General features: G+C 46.2%; 1 protein-coding gene across 3 annotated transcripts; it reads right to left on the reverse strand.

Moving 5' to 3' along the window:
• Window positions 1–1,215: 1,215 nt before the first annotated feature.
• IGSF1 (immunoglobulin superfamily member 1) lies at window positions 1,216–17,066 on the reverse strand. Of its 3 annotated transcripts, none has more exons than XM_045537569.1 (20): window positions 16,974–17,066; window positions 14,456–14,589; window positions 14,281–14,307; window positions 13,610–13,891; window positions 13,025–13,312; window positions 10,833–11,117; window positions 10,208–10,501; window positions 9,449–9,727; window positions 9,003–9,123; window positions 7,020–7,090; window positions 6,892–6,924; window positions 6,215–6,505; window positions 5,634–5,912; window positions 4,730–5,017; window positions 3,663–3,950; window positions 3,188–3,475; window positions 2,709–2,996; window positions 2,310–2,588; window positions 1,777–1,900; window positions 1,216–1,629 (listed from the first exon to the last, which is right to left on the reverse strand). In XM_045537569.1, exons 2-20 carry the CDS (start codon window positions 14,490–14,492, stop codon window positions 1,494–1,496), a joined length of 3,978 nt encoding a protein of 1,325 aa, XP_045393525.1. In that variant the 5' UTR covers window positions 14,493–14,589; window positions 16,974–17,066; the 3' UTR covers window positions 1,216–1,493. The 3 variants fall into 3 exon arrangements, with proteins under 3 accessions (XP_045393525.1, XP_045393524.1, XP_045393526.1); XM_045537568.1 differs by having other exon boundaries at window positions 6,892–6,939; XM_045537570.1 differs by lacking the exon at window positions 14,281–14,307.
• Window positions 17,067–20,575: the final 3,509 nt, after the last annotated feature.

Consider the following 20,575-nt stretch of genomic DNA (forward strand, 5'->3'; position numbering starts at 1 on the left):
GCAACAACTAGGTTTGGCTAAATTCAAATGTAAAAGCACTTTTGAAATGCAATTTTTAGAAACACCGTAAGAAATTAGTATAAGCGACTAATAGAATTTCATCAAATGGAAATCAGAGTGGGCCTTTGTACTTCTGCATTCCAAAGAGCTTAATACAAATTAGTCTATAATATTCAGAGTGTTTCATTATGTAAAGATTAAGGGAAATGGGATGTATTTTTTTCATTAACTTGCTGGGTAAACATGCTTTCTAATGCAAGAATATGGGAGCTGCTTTTTAAACTTTACCATAATCAGGGATAAATAACACACTGGGTGCTGTACCCTTGTACATTGTTCTATTGAACAATGTTAGTTTAGAATTAAACAGTGCCGGGAAGCAAGGGGCTTTAGAGTCAGATGTGAAGGGGTCATGACCTCCTCTAGGACCTGTAGGTCAATGCTTCTGAGATCTTAAACAAGGTTCAAGGAACTAGGTTAGCCTCTCTCCCTTTGCCTCCACCCCCGTAACAAATGGCCTACCGTGTATTGAATTCCCACCTGTGCTAATCCAGGGAGAAAAGTCAGGGGCTGAGAATGAGAGCCAGCCCCCATTTAGGGTCTTGGGAGGGGACACTGGCAGGTCCCCTGTTCCAAACCACTCACTTCACCTGCTTACTCGCTCCCTGAGATCCCAGCACTACTGGCCCATTCCTTTGGGAAAACAGGGCTCTTTAGGGAGGGGCAAAGTAGTAGCTTTGATCAATCATTCATACTTAAGAGTGAATTAATTTACACCCTGTGATTGCTAGGTAAGGACCACAGAGCACGCTTTGCCAGTTTCAAAGCTCTGCAGAGGGCCAATCCTGCTGTTTGAAAGTAGGTATACTATGGGACCTAAAAGTAGCAAGGCGAAAAGGATGTAAATTTAGTGTTTGTTCTCCTCAGGGTCAACTTGGAGAGAGCATTGCCATTCATTCATTCATTCATTCAGTCAGTCAATAATGGGATGGAAGGCCAAAAGGACACTCTGTTCAGTGACCACATGTCAAACCAAATTGGGAAATAGCTATTTTGGAGCCCTCTCTCTTCCCCGACCCCATCCTTGAACTCTTTTCTCTGTATTAGTAGCCCCGTGCTCTCTTATTCTGCCTTGGAGGTCAGGTCCAATATACAATTTCTGCTAAGGTATTAGTGAACAACAGACCAATAGAAGACCACTGCTATAGTTATTGCAGGTAAATAGTGAATACTCTTTACTGAGAAGAACACATTTTTAATAGAATTTCATGCGCCAGAAAATCAGTACAGTGAGGAGTTACAGGGGTAGGGAACCTCTCTTAGGGAAATACCTCACCCTGATAGAGCTCTCAACTCCCAGAATTCCCTCGACCCAGCTCAGGTGAATAAAGACCAAGGAGCAGTAGATGGGGCTGATTTCCAGGGTAACAAGTTGGATTTACAGATCTCTGAGGGTAAAAGAGAGGAGAGGAAAGCTCTTGTAAAGGAGATTATTACACTGGGACTGGCAGTTCCACAGAGATCCCTTGAGAGGTTGAAGAGGGAGAGTTGGTGGTGGTGCCTGCTTCTCCTTCTTGGTTACACTCTTCCAGGGCTATGGTCTGGTCTCTTCCATCTGTCTCCGAGCCCCTGTGTAAAGAAAAAGACATGACTAAGGGATAATCGAGAACCTGAAGACAGGCTGTGTGGTGGGGCTGAGATGCTAGGGGAGCATTTGGATCACTGTTTTTCCAGCAGCACTTGGTTCACAGAAGGAGGCTGAGATGATGCATTTACCTGGTTCGGAGTCGAGGCCACTTTTTCCACTCTATGGCCAGCACCACACCCAAGGCTACAATAACCACCACGATCAGGGTACTTCGGACAATGTTCCCCACGGTACACTCCTGAGCAGCAGGCCCTGGGGTGATAAAAGAGTATAAGCCAAAGCCACAGAGGTTAGCATGTGTATGTTCTCCTTGTTCTTGTGGTGCACCCTCACTTTGGCCTCCTCCAGGGTTTGTGAGGGAGCCATGTGTCGAGACTGCAGAGGGGTGGTCTATGGCAGAGCCTGTGCTGAGGCAGAAGCAGCCCTCATTTCCTTGGGGGAAAGGGACCTTGAAAGAATCCTGCTTACTATCTTGGAATGAATCTGAGTGAGGTCCCACATCCTCACCATCCTTAGGAGAAAGATGACACAGTTGAGGTCTTTGACTCTAAAGCCTGTCCCCTCTTGATGTGGACTTTCTCCATGGGGGCTGTCTTCATGGGGACTCTCCCTGGAATACTGGGTGTGTCATGCCAGCACCATGGAGGGATTATACTCTTACCTGCTTCCCCTACCAGCTCCAGGGAATCACTAGGCTCTGACCAGATATCAGGGTGGGCCTGGAGTCGGTAACTGCAGCTATAGTTTCCAATGCCTTTTCCTTCTGAGTTGTTGATGACAAAGTCTCCATCCTCTGAGAACTGCTGAGGTGCTTCTTCTCCATCATGTTCTAGGACAAATTCAACACCTGGCAGGGGTCCTCGGCACTGAAGGGTGATGTCCTTCCCTAGCTGGAACACGGTGCTGGGCCAGGCTGCCAGAGAGGGTTTAGGGGGCTTATCTGCAACCAGCAAGGACACAGAGTTAGAAGAAGTGGCCCCAAATCCAGCCCTTTACCCCCTTATTGCTAACTGCTAAAAACAACCCAATCTAGACTCTTACTGAAGTCTCCAGGACTTACCAGTCACCCAGATCTCCAGGGAGTCACTGTGATTTGACCCTTTAAAGGGATCAGAGTTCAAATAATAAACACAACTATAGATCCCAGAATCTTCATTTCTCAACGCTGGCATCCGGAAGTCAGCCCTGGACCCTCTTGGCCTCTGTTTCTTTACGGGCTCTTGAGTCCCCTCCTTCAACAGGAAAAATGTTGAGCCTAGAAATTCTCCTTGACATTGAAAAGTCATATTTTCTCCAGGGGCCACCATGGGACCAGGCTGGGCTGATAGGCTGGGTTTGGGGAGTAAGCCTGGAAGAAATTAATTCCTGGTCAGAGAGAAGAGGTCACTTTCCAGAGCATCACACCCAGAATCCCTGTTCAGTAAAGAGGCAAGAATATTGCTTGCCTTGCCTTGAGCTCTTTGTAAACTATCTCCCATGAACCAGTCTATTCCCACCTTTCTACATTTCCATGCCCCTTCCAAAGCATCTTCCCTTTACCTGTGATTATGAGTTCCACGGTGTTGCTAGGCAGTATCTTCATATAGCTAGTCCAATTAGGGTGGTAGCAGCAGCTGTAACGCCCAATGCTAGCATTGGATATATTGATGATGGGGAATGCCCCATCATTACTGGTGGGTCCCCAGCGCTGTGGAGAAGTGGCATCTGCTTCTTTGTGCAGAATGTATCGGACTCCAGGGAGTGGTCCTTGGCACCAGAGAGTAACGTTCTCCCCCAGTGAAGTCACAGAATTGGGCTCAGGAAACAACCGTGGCTTAGGTAATGTATCTGGAAAGAGATCAAAGATGTAATGTAGTGAGTATGGTTACTTATCGCTCCCTGAATTAACCCTTTATCTTTCTCCTCTTGGATACAACAGTTTCCCTCCATGGCCTAGCTTTCCAGGAGGAATTACCCTCCCCTAACCTTTACTCCAATGGTTTCTATCCCAACCCCATGTCTTGTCTGTTCTTACCAGTCACCAAGATCATAAGGGGCGTACTGAGGTATGACCCTCTATTTGACATGGTCGTCTCATAGTAGATACAGCTGTAGTTCCCAGAGTCCTCTGCTCTGACGTTGTGGAGGAGGAAGTCAGCTGAGTTCCCCGAGACACTCTGGAACTGTATGGGAACCTGTGTTCCCTCCTGTAGGAGGGCGAACCTCATGCCCTGGAAAGTCCCTTGGCAGTGCAGGGTCACATTCTTCCCAGGAAATATCAGGGGACCTGGCTTTGCCAGGAGAGTGGGTTTAGGGTAGAATTCTGAAATTAAAGAGGTCACAGCATTAGAGAAGCCCACCCCCACATTGTACAAATAGCTTTTTTAGTGTTATTATAAGAAACAATATATGTTTATTGTAGAAAATTAGAAAATATGGAAAAAACCTAACAGAGAAAACATAATTCTACCACTCAAAGATAATTCTTCTTTATATTTATTTGCCATATATCCTTTCTATATATGCCCATGTCCATGTAGCTATAGCTGTTTGCATAATTGGGACTCAGTGGAGTATGCACAGTCATGGAGTCTGATGTTGTTTTACTTAACTTTATATTGTAAATGTTTTCCTATGACATTAAACAGCCTTTGAAAACTGTCATTTGTAATGGCTGCATAATATGCAGCTGTCATTTCAAGGTCTTCTCCCTTTCTCTGAGGGCCATCTAGCCCACCAATCTCTGACAGCCTAGCTAAAGAAAAAGTGGACATTGAGCCTAAAGCTCAAGGTCAAGCCACAAAAAGATTTCAGAAATAGGGCAGCGAGCTGAGTTCCTGGGATTGGACACCCCCATCTGCCTCGCTTATTTCTTCAGAAGTGAACTGCTTGCCTCCCTCCTCTTCTTTGTCTCTTTTGCCTGCAATAATAACACGAGCAGCTGTCCTACATGGACTGTTCACCATGTGCCAGCTACTGTCCTAAGCACTTTCTCAGTGTCTTTTAGAAGGAGTACTTCTTCCTTCTCCACTGACAGCCCTTCCTTCCATTCACTGTCCCAGGATTGGCACCACGTTTACCTGGATTTCCCCCCCTCCTAACCTGTCACCACGAGCTCCACAAGGTCGCTGAACTCAGACCAGACAACAAAGTCGTAATAGCGGCAGCTGTAATTCCCTCCATCACCAATGCCCACCGACATGATCAGAAAGTGAGCTTCACTGGGCCCCGGTCTTGTCCAAGACTTGTCACTGGACGCTATTTCATTTCCATCTTTGTAAACAATAAAGGTCATGTGATGGTAGGGGGTGGAGCAATTGAAAGTCACTCGGGAGCCAGGGGTGACCACAGGGCTGCCCAATGTATTGAAGAAGGGCTTGGGGTACATTTCTAGAAGGCAAAAACCAAAACACAACATGAAACCAAATTAAGAAAAAAAAAGAAAGAAAGAAAATACGCCAAATATTTGTTCTAGGAAGTGGCTCTGCTTTCTATACTATTTCATTCAGAAGTAAGTGCATTTAAAAATCAACGGAAATCCACTTTGCAGATAGACTTCTAACACAGGGACCCCTCACCCCCAGCGCTCACCACCTGCGAGTTCTTGCTGTCATCAGGGCAGGCAATGGGGGCTAGCAAAAAGAGTGAATTTTCCTTGGGGTTCTTCTGGCTCTCTGAGCCTCAGTTTGCCCTTTTGGACAAGGGGTTGGGGAACTGGTACCTGTACCACCTCTCTTGAAGAGTTCCTCTATAGCTAAATGAGATAATTGATGTGAAAATAATTAGAAAAATTAAATCACCCTCCACAAACTCAAGCTATTAATAACAATTATGGCTATTAATATCATGCAGCCAGAGGCCCTGGCACTCCCAGTGCCACGCCTGCCTGGCTCTAAGATTGGACACAGGCTCCTAGGACCAGCAGCAAAGTTTGCTGTGGGGAAAGGAGCCTTCGACCCAGGGCTTTGCCTCCCCCTCCTTCCTCACACAACCGTCTCAGCTCTACCTTGTATGACAAGCTCCAGGGGCTCACTGGGCTCAGACCACTTGAAGGGGTGCTTTTCAGTGTGAGTGCGGCAGCTATAATTGCCTCCGTCTTTATCCTCCACTCTTTGGATTGTAAAGAGGGCTTCTCTCCCAAGGGCACCAAGTTGCTGGACAGGTTCCTGCTTTCCCTCCTTATACAGAGCAAATCCCAAGCCTGCCAGCCATCCTTTGCACAGAATTTGCAGGTCCTGGCCCAGGATTGGGAGAGAAGAAGAAATGACAGGTTTGGGGAGGATGTCTGGAAAACAAAATGGGGTGGAAAAGGAGTCAGAAGTTTGGAGGTGCCCAGATGTGACACTTGGTGTCACTTTGTCAGCAAATAAAGAAATCCACTCTAGGCTGGCCCTTGGCTCTTCCTGTCAGTCTCTTCTCATTCTCTTCCCCACTCCCACCCCCATTTCAGTGCCCCTCCTCGCCTCCATGCAGCACAAGCCCCTTGGGCTCCGGGTCTCTGTGTGTCACTCCCCCACTCCCAGGAACAGTGTTGGAGTCCCAGGGGCACTGGGGATCCCTCTGGGAGGACCCTCCACCTTTTCTTACCTGTCCCCACCAGCTCAAGTGCCTCGCTGGGCTCCGACACAGCCATCTCCTCCCATGAATGGCAGTGGTAGCTCCCGGCGTGACTCTGGGTCAGAGCGCCAAGGGGGAAGGCAGCCCGGACTTGCTCTGTGGCCGGGCGAGTTGCGATCCACCCAGTCCCATCCTTCAGCAACACAAACTCCTTAGTTGAACCAGAAGGGCTTCGGCACCAGAGGGTTAAGTTCTTCCACGGGGCCAGAGGGAAGTTGGTCTCTGCCCACATCTCAGGCTTAGGGGTTGGCATGATTATTTCTAGAAACAGCAGAATTAATGAAGCCATCCTCCGACCCCTCTCCCCCACCCCCTCTCTTTGCCCTTGAACCTCCTACTCAGATTACACTGCCCACCTCCCCTTTCAACACAAATCCAAACCCTTTCCTTCCTTCCTTTCTCAGGTGCTGGGGAAAGGGGAAGCTGATGTGTCAGCTGAGCCTCAGAAGAGTACAGAAGCTTGGGGGAAAATTTGCAGGCAGAAAGGCAGAGTTGGAGGCTGCATTTTGCCAGCAGCTTTAGCAAGTGCCCCTTCCTGGCTGTCCTTCCCTCCCAACCAGTCACTCCCTGGCCACTGACACTGACACTCTGTAGTTATTTCAGATCTGCAGGGAGGAATGTCCCAGTCTGGAGCAGGAAAAACTCACCAGTCTCTTCTACCGATTCCCCATTGCACAGTCCTGCAAAAGAAATTGCTGCCAGGGCTCGGCCCCATCCCCCACAGGACTTCACCCCGGCCTTCTGCCCAGGCCCCTTTCCCACCCCCTGTACTCACCACAGCAGAGAAGGGCTGTGACTATGAAGAGCATGGTGACCCCTTGAGCTGTTCCCAGCAACCAGGCTTCTCTAGCGAGACCAGAAAAGAGATGAGAGGAGTTGCTGGGATTAGGGGGAGGGCAGAAAGAAGGGGGCGGCAATTTATGTCATTGGCTTACTCACTACCCAATAGGGACTGGCTATAGTCAGGATAATGGGATATAATCTTTTCTGACATCAATGACTTTTCTTTTTGAGGGGCTCATCACCTACAAACTTCTTGCTCTTTCATGACCCACGTGCCCTCCCACCCCACCCCACTCCCCAGCTTATATCATATGTCAGTTCCCCATGGCCCCTGGTTAGGCTGTTACTAGAATTGAGATGTCAGATGTAAAAATGCTTTGGTATTATCTCCAGCTTTCAGAACCCCTGGAGCTCAGTGTGATCGGCAGCTCTGGGTGGTGGGTGTGGGGGTGGAGGCAGAAACCTCGAGTATTTCTCCGTCATCAAGTTTAAGTTTGGAAGCAGTTGTTATTATGGCAGTATTGGTCCTCAGACAGACCTGCCTCACCTGCCTTTGTTATGGAAGGGTTGCCTAGGCAGCCGCGATGAATTACTAGAAGATTGTCAGTGCTGAGCTAAGCTTGTCAGAGAGTGGGATCCCTCTCCCCCCACCTAGATTATGACTAGAAATGTGCAGCAGCTTTGGGTTATTGGCCCTGTACAATTAGATGATAGGAAGCCAAAATCCATTTGACATTTTTGACTTAGCAAACACTGACCCTCCTTCCTGGTCAGAAAAACGTGTGTTTTCAAGCTGCTTTCTCTGAAATCTGGTTTCTGATCTTATCCTTTGTTGCAGTGGTCCTGGGCTGGGGTCAGGCACTTCAAGCTACATTTTTTTTTCTAACCCCTGGCTTGGAGGTTACCTTAATGTGTATGGGATTCAGGACAGATACTGGGAAGAACTAGAACTTGACCCCCACTGAAACTTTTTGAAAACTCAAAGGGTGGTGGTTTTTGCAGAAGACTTAGGTGGCTCCCCTCTGGTTGCCCAAGCATTCTGTCCCTCAGATCCCAGTGGAAAACACAGACACACATAATCATAATCATCATACATTGTGTATTGAATACTTCTAGACACACAAAAGTCCACGATCACAGTGCGGGGTGGGGTACAGCCAGAAGCAGGGGATTGGGAAAAGTAGGTAAGGTGTTCAGAAGCTGAGGTCCCCACCAGATTAGGAGCTGTCATTTCTCTTCTCATTCCCAAGCGGAGTAGTCTGAGCACAAGCCATGGGGATCAGAGAGGTGGGTGGCCCAGAGGACAACAAAGGATCAAAGGAAAAGGTAGGGGAATCTTTTTGGCTTGCCAGTTTGTGGGCCAGAGAAAATAGTCTGATTCCCTGGCCCTGTCCATCGCCTCATCAGATGCTCATCCAGGTTAAGACTATATTCCCAGAATGCTCTGCACAGGCAGTCGGAGGCCAGAGTGGCAGAGAGACTGTTTTCTAAGGCAACTAGTATGGACCACAAAGCTCTTTAGCCCTTGAGAGATAGGAGTAAAGGGTGAAAAGTTGGGATGGGAGCTGGGTAACAATTTGGGAGACAGGACAGCATGGCTTCTTGCAAGAGAAAAAGTACAGACCAAGTTAATAGGAAAGACATCAACCATTTCTGAGGGGCAGGGTACTTTGGGGGGAGATTTGGACACCCTCCTTGGGGGGGGGATGTCAGTGAATGCAGTTCTGATTACTTCTCCAGTCTGTAAGAATTATGCACTTCTCCACCCTCTGGCTTGGGTGGTGACCCTTCTGTGAGGTGAAAGAGAAATATCGGAGGTGAGAAAGTCTTGTCTCCTAAGCCCAGAAGGTGGGAGGCATATAGGGTGTGCCCCTGTGGCTTGTCTCCACTGGGGTATGACCCATTTTTGAGACTCCAGGGGAGCGTGGACCCAGGTATGTTGGGGAACAGGAGGGGACTGGGACATGACAGTTACCTGATTCGGAGTCTCCGACACTTCCACTTTATCCACAGCACTACAAACATCAAGGCAACAAGCTGCATGAATAGGGACAACCTGATAGCTTCATTCAGGATGTAATTCCAGGTGAGAAAGCCTGTGGCCAGAAAAGACCAGAAGCTGGGGCCTTTATGGAGACAGGGGCAGGTAAATACATTCACTAAGGGAGGAGGAGCTGGTTACTGAGAGTGGTTATATTGGGAAGGGGAGGCAGAAGTGGCTTTCCTTTTCATGGAGAATGGGAGCCTTGAAAATATCCTGCTCACTATCTTTAAGTGATTATGAGAGCATTCCAAGGGAAAGGTGCCCAAACCCAAGGGCCCTGACTTCCAAGCCTCTAACTCCCCTTCCCATCTTTGTGGGCACTGCTCTGGGATGGCTAGGGACTGGTGGGGCATTCCTATGAAGATTTATCCTCTCACCTGCTGGTCCCATCAACTTCAGAGGCTCACTGCGATGTGACCAGATGTTAGGATGTGCCTCTATGCGATAGCTGCAACTGTAGGTCCCTGTGCCTTTCCCGTCAACATTACTGATGATGAAGTCTCCATCCACTGAGAATTTTTGGAATGTTGCCCTTTCTTCCCATTCCAGAGAAAATTCAAGCACTGGATGAGATGCTCGGCACTGAAGGGTGATGGACTTACCCAGCTTGAACATAGTACTAGGCCAAGCTGACAGGGAGGGTTTGGGAGGCTTATCTGAAAACAGTTCAGAAAAAAAGAGTTAGAAGTGAACTTAAATCTGGTAACTCCTCCCCCACCAAATGTTTCTCAGCTCCCCATTTGGTCTCCTCTTCCTTTCCACTTCTACTTGATCAGTGGCTTCAAAATTTGACTGTTCATTAGAATTCCTTTGCCCACTCCTTGGTGCTCTATAGACTCCTGGTTCCCTACTTTTAATAAGGAATACCTCATACCCGTAAGCTTCCTCTGGCCTGAAGGAAAATAAGATTTCCAGGGGTCAGTGGGGCTGGGCCATGCTGAGAGATAGAGCTTGAAGAAGAATTCTGGGAGAGGAGGTCCTTAAAGTTTTTGGAGAAAGTTCTACATCATACTCCTAGTGTTTTTTTCCTTGGCTCATAGCTCCAAGGGGTACAAGGCCACTAGCTCCTTCTAATAACACTGTAATGATGATAAAAAACAAACAGGTTGATGATAAAAACAGCTGTTAGCACTTGCCTACAACCAAAAGCTCCACGGAGTTGTGTGATGCCATCCTAATGGAGGTCTTCCAGGTGAGATGATAGCGGCAGCTATAGATGCCAGAATCACTGTTAGTGACATTGTTGAGAAGGAATGACTTGTTGTTATTGATGCTGGTGGCATCCAAGAACTGAAGTGGTTTGTCTTCTCCTTTCTTATAGAGTGCAAGCCCCACTCCATCCATTGGTCCTCGACACCGCAGGCTTATGTTCTGACCCACTTGGACCACAGGATTGGGCCGAGCAAGTAGCCAGGTCTTGGGGAAAGTGTCTAGAACGAGACCCAAAATATAAACGACTAATCATGTCACATCTCCTTCCCACTACTTCAGATTCTTTTCCTCCACTTCCTCCAGTCCATTCTTGGAAAATCCCTACCTAAGCCCAGTTGTACATATTCTACTCCCTTCTCCACTGTTAGCCCTGGCTGCATGAATAAGTTATGCAGGAGGCCCAGAGGGAGTTTTATGTCGTTAGCCCCTAATACAGGTTTCATGGCATACCCCTCTCTTAATCCTTAGCCCCTAATATAGGTTTCATGGCACACCCCTCTCTTAATCCTTAGCCCCTAATATAGGTTTTGTGGCATACCCCTCTCTTACCAGTGACCCAGATTTTCAGGACATCACTAAGGAGCGAACCCCTGTATGACCCATCATAGTAAAAGCAGAGGTAATGTCCAGTATCTTGGATCTTCAAAGACCGAAAGAAGAAATATGCCTCATTTTTTATTGGCTTCTTGTGGTAAAAGGAGTTCTCCAAGTCTTCAAGCCTTATTAGAGCAAAGGTCATTCCATAGATTGGCCCTTGGCACCTGAGACTCAGGCTTTCTCCAGGTGCCATGATGGGACCAGGATAGGCTGTCAAAGTTGGTTTGGGGTAGAGTCCTAGAAAGGGAAGAAACCCTGAAGTTAGAGGTAGGATGAGTCCTTCCTATTGTTTTCTGTTTTTATTTTCCTAGTTTCTTTGGACAAGAAGTGATAGCTGAAGTTACCATCTCCTTCTCCCTTCCTTGGATCTTTGCTTCCTCTAGGATATAATTGAGGGTGGATTCACTTATGCCCCTGCCCTCTCTCCAGACTCTTTCAGCTCCACTGAGCTATAAACAAACTTAGGGTTGTGTCTCAGTGGAATATCTACATCCATAATTCCCTGTATCTTTAGGTCCCTGAAATGCCAAATGTAGTTCTTCCAACCACCAGAAAAACCAAATCTCTGAAAATGTCTTTGATTCCATCTTTGTTGAGCATGAATACTACTGCAATATTAAGGTGAGCTTTTAAATACATTAAGCTCACCTAAGACCCTACTTCCAACATGAACTCGGAAGAAGCCAATAAGAAAGGTTTGGCCAGCAAGTCTGCAATCCAAAGAAATTTCTGTTAATGGGGCAACACCCTCATTTCCATGGTTTGTTCCCCCAAGGAGACTGTACTACAAAAGTAAAGGCAAACTTCACCCCCATACCACTCCTTCTTACCCCCACCTCATCCCAGGTACACACACCCAACTATTATGGAAAGATCAGCTCTGTCATATGTTCACTGAGCATTTAAGATGCATCAGGAATCATGTAGGTCTGGGGGTATGTGAGTAAAGAAGACACAGTTCCTGGTAGCAAAAAGCTCATGGACTAGTGGGGGCTACTGGTGAACAGGTAACTATGAAAGTATGTGTTAGTGGAACCTATGCTGAAAGGGCATGTGTACAACAAACATTCATACACACAGTTCAAACAGACAGTCCTTTGTGTTTTGATCCTCAATAAAAAGCTATACTAATAAAATTAATGTCTACCCTTTATTGAGAACTTATATGCCAGGCACTGTACATATGTTATATTTAGGCAAATCCTCACAACAACCCTGTGAGGTAGGCATTTTTATTATACCAATTTTGCAGATAAGGAAACTGAGGCACAGAGAGGAATTATACAGTCGGTCAGATAGATACTATTATCCCATTTTTGGAGTGGAGGAAACAAAAGCACAGAGAGGTAAAGTGACTTGCTCAAGATCACACAGGGAGGCAGTGTCAGAGGTGGAACTAAAAACTAGGATTACTGCTTCTAAGTCCAGGGTACTTTCTGGGGAAAGCCTCACAGCTCTCCCCAAGCCTATTTAGCTTGATGGAGGGACTAAAGCAAATGTGGCCAATTTCATCTAAAGATCTCCAGGCCATGGGGGGCAGTTGAAGCTAGGGTGTGTCTGGCATTTGACATTTTGGGGAGCCTTTTTCTGTGTTAAGAGGTTGGTGCTGCCTTACTACTGATCTAGGACAAAAGTAATTTATAAAGCCATTTCTAAAATATGAGCTATCACTTTTTTAATCATTTGTTTTGTTTTCACTCACCAGCACTAGCAATTCATTCTATTTTCCACATTTAAAAATAGTAATCACAAATAAAATACATTTAGAATTTTTAACATCTATTTATAAGACAGTGGTGGCAGTGCCTGGCACATATTTAGGTGCTCAATAAATATTGGTTGAATGAATGAATGAATGAATGCATGATATTCAAAAAGTAGAGAACAACAAAGCTGTGATGAGCTAAAGCTGCTGGACAGTTATCTGTGCTCACTCAATAGCCAAATGATTGGCTCCCATGCCTTTGCCTTGTAGCATGCACAATGTTAATTTGTTTTTCAGTAAAATGTCAAATGACTCGAGCTCATAGGCCTTGCAGGGTGTAGGAACTGGGTGAGGAAAGTAAAATCAGAAACCCTGGCTCAACCAGCCATGATCCCTGGGACAACAATTGCCAGACGCCAGCAGCCACGGTGACACCCACCTGCTACAACCAGCTTCAGGGGGTTGCTGGGCTCTGACCATAGGGTGGGGAGCATCTGGATATGAGTACGACAGATGTACACCCCTTCATCCTCAGATGTCATGTTGTCAATGGAGAATATGGCCATTGTACCAGTCGGGACTTGGTAATCCACGGGCTCTGCATATCCCTCTTTAAACAGCATGAACACCAAATCCTGCAGCCAGCCATGGCAGAGGATGTTAACATTACATCCAGGAAGAAGGGGAGTCTCAGCTTGGATCCAGAAGATGGGCTTGGGCAGCTGGCCTGGAAAGAAAGAATGCAATGGAATTAGGTAGAGCAAAGATAGTGTTGCCTAGGGAGCAGCAGAGAAAAGCTCTAGTAAGATTCTTGTTTGCCACCCCTCCTTCTGCCATCTCTGTTCCAGAGTCTGCATCCTCACTGTGCATTGCTTAAAACAGAGTAGGCACTTATTTACTAACTGTGGAATGCACACATGCATGCATTTGAGGTAAATGAATTAAACAAACCCTGCCCTAGAAAGTCAAGTTTGAATCCCAGGAGCTGGAGTTTATTCTTGAATATCTGTCTGTGTCTTCTTACCTGGTGCCTCCAACTCTAGAACTTTACTGGGTTTTGACCATCCTGTCTCCTTCCAGTAGCAGCACCTGTAAAGTCCTATATTGGACTCAGTAAGGGCACCTATGGGGAATGAAACTTGGAAGGTCTTGTAGGAAGGGCGGATCCATGTCATCTGGGTCTTATCCTTCAGCAGCAGGAACTTGCTTGAAATCCGAGAGGGGCTTCGGCACCACAGCGTGATGTTCTCCCAAGGGGCCTGGGGGTAGTTGGACTCTATCCACAGCTCCGGTTGTGATTCCATCACTGTCATTCCCAAAGATCACAAAGACATGATCAGTCTAGCCCTCTCCCTCCCACAGTGTGTCCCATAATGTCCCTTAAAATTAGCCCCAATACAGATTCCTCCTTTTGCCTTCCCTTTGGGACAGGAATATCTGCTCATGTGGGATGTGGGATGGGAACCCCAGTATATTTGTTCAAGGAATGCAGATGAGTCAGGGAATAAGGTGCAAGTCTAGATTCCTTTCTGTCTGAGATAAAGCTCTTCACTATTTCAAGGGAAACCAAGTCCTGAAGTGTTAAGGCTCTGATTCCCAACCAGCCTAATCTGTCTTCGGGATCTCAAGGCAATTATGTCCTGGCTCTTGGATCCTTTAGGAAGGAAGGTACCTGAGGGGGCAAGACTCACTTACCTATTGATGTCATACCCAAACTCAGCCCTGAAAAGAGAGATTTGGTAAAGGAGAGCTCCCTCATTGTCCCCACCCTGCCCTTAAACCTCAATACTTCTCTCTCCCTCCCCAAGGTACCCACTCATAGACATACCTATTACAGGGTAACTTGCCCCTCACCCCTTCTTGTACTCACAAATGCAAAAGAGCAAGACAGTGAATGTCTGCTGCATGGTGTCCCCTTCCCCTGGTCTGCCCCAGGTCACAGGGCCTCTGGTGCTCGATTTGCTTGCAGTCTTGAAGGGTTTTCTCCTCAGCAGGTGGTGGGATCTAAAATCAGAACTGTTTTTACTCAGGGGAATTGTTCTGCTCCTTAAAATTTAGTTTAGATCACTAAACTGCACTTGACGACCCTACATTCCACTCCCTCACAGGCACGCAGAGTATTCCTAGGTCACCTGTTACTTTTCCTCCTTGCCTCTTATCCTCACTTCCCCATCCTCCCACCCAAAGTCTTTGCTAGTATCTAAGACGTCAGATTTGTTAAAACGTCTATTTGTTCCTGGGATCTCAGAGGCCCAGAAGCCAGCCTAATACAAGTCTGCTGAAGGCCCATGAGATAGGGGAGATGGGAGGTGCAGAGAGTCACTTTTTCAGATTCTTTACTCAGATACACACACACACACACACACACACACACACACACACACACACACACAGATTCCTCCAACAACCTAGCAAAGGAGGCATTAATACCATCCTCATTTTTCAATGAGGAAACTGAGGCATAGAAAGGATGTATAGGTTGTCCAAAATCAAGAGATATTAAATATTAGAGCCAAAATTCAAATCCATGTTTAAATCCAAGGCCTATGATCTAAAACTGCTATTTAACCCCTCTGGCCCCCCTCCTCAGCCTCCCTCACCCCTCCCATCTCATCCCATGGAGATCGTCCCTTCTATGGAATGCTTCAGATCCAATATTACTCTCATTCTTATTGCTTACCCCTAAAAGCTCAATACCCCCATCTCAAGCAGGTGTTGGGAAATCAAGCTGCTTAAGCTAATTAATATAAGGCATAAATGATTCATTGGCTGCCTGTAACATCTAAGCAGTTTTGTTCATTGCCCCTAAGGAAAATGGAATTGTTTGAATTTCAAGGAATATGACAAAGATACTTGAGCTCAGGGAGGCCTTCTGGTTTTCCCAGGAGTCACTATCGACCATAGGCCCTGCATATACATAAGGTAGACCCCTGAGCTTTAGTGCCTCTCCCCTCTCCCACCAGAGTAAGCTTTTACCAAGGGAATGTGTGTCCCCACTGCACAATCTCGAGCTAATTCTCCTCCACCAACTCTCTATTCAGAGTCTGAGGTTCTGGCTGACCCAAGCTGCTTAAACTTAGCTCAGCAGAGTAGGGTAGAGGAAGCTTCCAGAACAGAGAAAGGGACTGAGTATACATTTCTAGACTGATCCTAAGACTTCATCCTCTAAGTTGCTCCAGTACTAACACTGGGCAGGATGGAGGAGCAGGAAAAGGGGAAGATTCATTCTGAAAACATCTGGGCTGTAGGGACCAAATGGACAGTGAGAGATTCAAGGAGGCACAGCTCCATTTTTCATTTCTCACTTTGCATTGAAGGATGCTCAATTTATGCCTTCTGAACTTTTCTTATCTGTAAAGTGGGGGAATAATATCTACCTAACATTATTGCTGTGTTGGATTAGAGATAACATATGTACAGTGCCAGGCACACAGTGAAAATTTCATTTTAAAAAGGTGCTTATTTTTTCTTCTTTCCAAAGTGACATCAAACTGGTGTAGGACTCTAAAGACGCTCTTTTCATCTCAGCTCCTACAGCCCCTTGCCCCCACTCCTCTCAGGGCCAGGCCAAGGCTTGGATGCCACCCTGTTGCTTTGTTCCCCTGGGCTTTGGGCCAGGATTTATTGGGGGAAGCAAGGTTTTACTGCCAAGGGAGAGGTTCAACCTGGGATTCTACCAAGGAAATGCCATCTGAGGTTCCAGCCTTGCCACTTGGACCCCCAAACAACCATTTTTGCCTCCCGGTGGCTTGAGTGGAGTCTAGGGAAGCTGGGCTTCTCAGCATGGCTGACCCCTCATCAATCACTGAGGAAACTGTACCATTTACATCCAGCCAAAATGATGAATCTTATACCCCAGGAACATGAGAACAGCCCCAAGCTGCAGGTTAATTCACCACGCCCTTTTTTGGCCTTTCACCCCACCCTAACCTCCACCCTCAACTTCGGCTATCTAGCCATTTTACCCTCCCCTTCTATTCCACCCTAAACACTTACCCCACCCTTAGGCAGCGCCGCAGTGCTTTTGAGGGTGACATACCCGAAATGTCTAATAGCTCGCCCCCTGCATAGCTTTGAGGGCTCCAGGAATCAAAGGGGTTAGGTTCGGGGGAGTGCCGGGTACATGCTCCACCGAGGGTTTGGAGGGAAGACTGAGACGGAAAAGGGAAGCTATCTACAGTGCCCAGAGATTCTCAGGGAGGCAGGTCTGGGATCCGGGGAGGAAAGGAAAAAGGCAGAGATGAGGAGGGTGGGGGGACAGACTAGGGAGCAGTTTGATTTACAGCAATTAATTACAGCAGAAAGACCCTTTCGGGGTTTTGTTTAGGATGTGGGGCCAGTATTTAATCTTCAGCCACTGAACTATGCGCTCATTTGCAGGTACTTACGGTAGTTGAAGGCCCGCTCTGATGTTGGAGATTCTCCAGTGAGCTCCTCCAGATGCAGCAAACTGCCCGGCATGAGAAGAGCTGTCTAAGGACAGCCTCTCGGGCTCTGAGTCCCGCCTCCGGCTCTCCCTCGCCTGCCTGTCGGCCCGCCCCAAGCTCCTCCCCTCCCTCCGCCGGGCTCTGGGAGCCCACCTACACAAACTCCGCCTGGCACCTGCAGTCCGCTGACGACTGGGATTTCTACGCCCCTCCCAGCTCCCCGCCTCTCTCCCAGTTCCCTGCAGAGGTGGCTGGAGCCAAATTCAGGCCCCTGCGGGGCACCTCGCCTGTCGCTCAGAGTTTTATTGGGTCACCATATTCTGGAGGGGAGAAGTCCAGCTCTTAAGACAGCCGAAGCTGTAGATCCTCCTCTCCAGCTCCCAAATGCCTTTAAAGGGATGCCAGAATTTCCTCTGCCTATTTAACGCCCCATTAATGTGTAAACGTCGCCATCATCATGGTTTAAATGCCTACTATGTGCCCTTGGGCCCTGGGACAGCTATTATTTCTAATTTTCATAGCAATTCTACTAGATAAGTGTTACTTCCCTCAGTTTTACAGATGAGGAAACTGAAGCTCAGAGAGGGTTAAGTAACTTGGACAGCCGTCAAAGACCAGCTAAAGTCCAGGCTCTAGAGACATACAAATTTAAATTTCAATCCAGGTTCTACATTCAATAGCTGGGTGACCTCAAGCAAGTGAGTTAAACTCTCTGAGTCCTGGCTTCCCCATCTATAAAATAAAGAAAACAGCAGAACCTATTTCACAGGGCTGCAATGGGGTAATGCAGGTAAATCTCACGGCTACAGCAGTCCTGGTACATAGTAGGTGCTCAATAAATGGTAGCTACTGCCACTGCTACTACCATTATTACTACTAGTAGTATTAATCTGTAAAGCCTTCCCCAGCTTCCTTAGGGTAACATGATTTTGATAATATAGAGCAACTTTCACAAATGTTGACCATGAAAGACTTTAAAATGATAATGTATAGATAAGACACTAATCAAAGCTCTTGACATATAATATGTAATGGGATTAAAGTATGACATCCAATGGACTCGCAGATCAACTGATAAGAAATATCAATATAACAGACCAATTGGTTAAGAAATAGCCAAATATTTCTTTATGCACATTTTTTACCTTCATAAAAGATTACAAATTATATAATGAAAAATACTTTAATTCAAGAATATATTATGCAAAAATAAAATACCAGCTCTTTTGATGAGGAAATTGAATATCATATCTTCATGCATCGGGTGCTATCAATTGTAGCTTCCTGGCATCCTCAACTCTGACACACCTTATAAACAGCATATTATTTTATAAAAACAGAATAGCTAGGTAAATATACATATATGTTTCTGGGAAAGTTATTTAACCTCACCAAGCCTCAGTTTTCTTATTTGTAAAATGGGGATAACAAGTGCACTTACTACCTTGCAGGATTTTGAGTAGGATTGAATGAAAACCCTCCTGAAAACCACTACGTGGAGCCTGGGACACAGGAACCAGCCACTGATTCAACACATCTCTTCAATACTTTATTTGTGGCAGGCATTTTCTGGATGCTGACGATTCAGAGAGGATGACAGTTTCTCCTCTTAAGGAGTCTGTAGTTAAGGGTACATCATGATAGAAAACAAGTAGGAGGAAGCCAGAGGAGAGAGAGCCTTGGGAGTCGAAGAGGATTGCAATAGAAAAGACCAGCAAGTAAGGCATGACAGTCTGTGTTCAGAGAACTGCAAGCAGTTTGCTGTTACTGTGTGCCTAAAGCAGGGAAGGAGTACAGAGCAAGGGTTCCCAAAACATTGAGGAGGCAAAATTTGACAAACTTGTTGGTTGATTGGAACACAGCAGTGATAGTTATTACCTGCCAGAGTAAAAACATCCATGCCAATTTTAAAAACATTTATAGTGTATAAAAATCACTACAATAGTACCATACACCAAGTGCTTTATAAATCTTAGCTCATTTTATCCCCATAGCAACACTATGGAATAGTTATCATTATCAACACCATTTTACAGATGAAGAAACTGAAACACACAGTCATTAAGCAAATTCCCCAAGGCCAATGCAGCCAGCAAGAGGAAGAGCTAGGATTCAAATCCAGACAGTCTGTATAAAGAGTGTCATGTTCTTAACCATCACTCTATGCTGCCTCTGTATTGGATTGTAGAGCTGATAAACTAAATTATAAAAAAATGAAAGTATTTCATACAATAGAAAAACACCAATCAAAAGCACTGTTAATAATGTATAAAAAAGAAATGATAGCATCCCCCCACCTTCCCTCACTCTGCATGTCCTTGGGCTGAACAAAGCTTGAGCTCTTGAACCAGCAGCCTGAATCTAGAGCCCAGAATCCCCACTATCTGATCATGGAAGCCTGAGAAGGTCTTGGGGCTGTGTGGGTGAGAATTCCACTTACTCTCACCTTTTGTTTAGGGGCATTATGGAATCTTGAAGGGATTCATTACTCAGGTTTCATAGAAGTCCCTCATTCAAACTATGGCTGGTAATTGAGATGCCAGAATCTCCATCTCAAGGCTACCTGGGTGAGGTTTGAATCTTGCAGCCTGCAGAAAGAGAAAGTCTCTGGCCAACCTCCCTGGAGAAACCTTGAGTGACCAATATTATAAATCTGGGGGTAGAGGTCAATAAGGTCTGGGACTGGGACTAAGTTGAGACAGAGTTCTTGACATTGACTCTGCTGGTCTTCTTCCATTGAGAATCTAGCAGGCCTGTGGCTCTGTGACTCTGAATCTTTCACACAGGCACACACAGCGACAAACACACACACACACACACACACACACACACACACACTCTGAGAAGACTGGGTTTCTCTCTTGGCTTGTTATTTTAGAGTTAGCTGATGTTAAACAACTCTTCTTCCAGGAACTATTTTGAGAATGACCAATCTTGTTCCTAATGGCCAGGCTCTCTCTGACTCTCTACAGCCCCTCGGACTGGTGGTGATACCAGAAAATATTCCTGAATTGTACCCCTTCTCACTTTCAGACCTTGAACACAGGGGATAAAAGAGGATTCCTCCTGTAAAAGCTTTAGAGTCAGTCACCTCTTAGGGATTATAAGACAACTGTTAACCACTAGATTGTATTGAGTATATACTATGTATGCTGAGGCAGGGAGTATGGTAGAGTGTAGAGGTGGGACTAAAGTGGTTTGTTAGACAGAGTTTCTGAGCTCTAGAGACTTTCAACCCAGAGAGAAGAAAAGAGAAACTATTTTAATACAAAGCTATAGTGGGGATCAGAGGAGAGCTCGAAGAGCTTCAGGAAAGTGGATCTTAAAGGGAAGAGGTGGGGAACCAAGGGCCATGGGGTGATCCAGGGAGGCTTTCTCCATAATCGAGTCCACTGTAGGATGATGAGATTTTTTAAAAATCTTATTCTGCCTTAGAGTAGCCCAAACAAGAAAAGCACAGGGCAAAGCTGGTCTCTTCCCAGCAGTATGCTAAAGCCACCTAACTCGCTCAGGATATCTGTGCATCTTATCTTAACTCAGCATTCAGTGACATAACAGTGGGA

Source organism: Lemur catta, chromosome X, assembly GCF_020740605.2.
Source record: "Lemur catta isolate mLemCat1 chromosome X, mLemCat1.pri, whole genome shotgun sequence".
Lineage (NCBI taxonomy): Eukaryota > Metazoa > Chordata > Mammalia > Primates > Lemuridae > Lemur > Lemur catta.

Bases quoted from the DNA above. Each gene is read 5' to 3' on its own strand.
- IGSF1 (XM_045537568.1), bottom strand. From the start codon at position 14,492: ATGCAGCAGACATTCACTGTCTTGCTCTTTTGCATTT. The intron at 6,506-6,891 runs GTGAGTTTTTCC...TGCTGTTTCTAG, and splicing joins GGAATCGGTAGAAGAGACTG to AAATAATCATGCCAACCCCT. The intron at 1,630-1,776 runs GTAAATGCATCA...TTCTTTACACAG, and splicing joins TGGCCTCGACTCCGAACCAG to GGGCTCGGAGACAGATGGAA.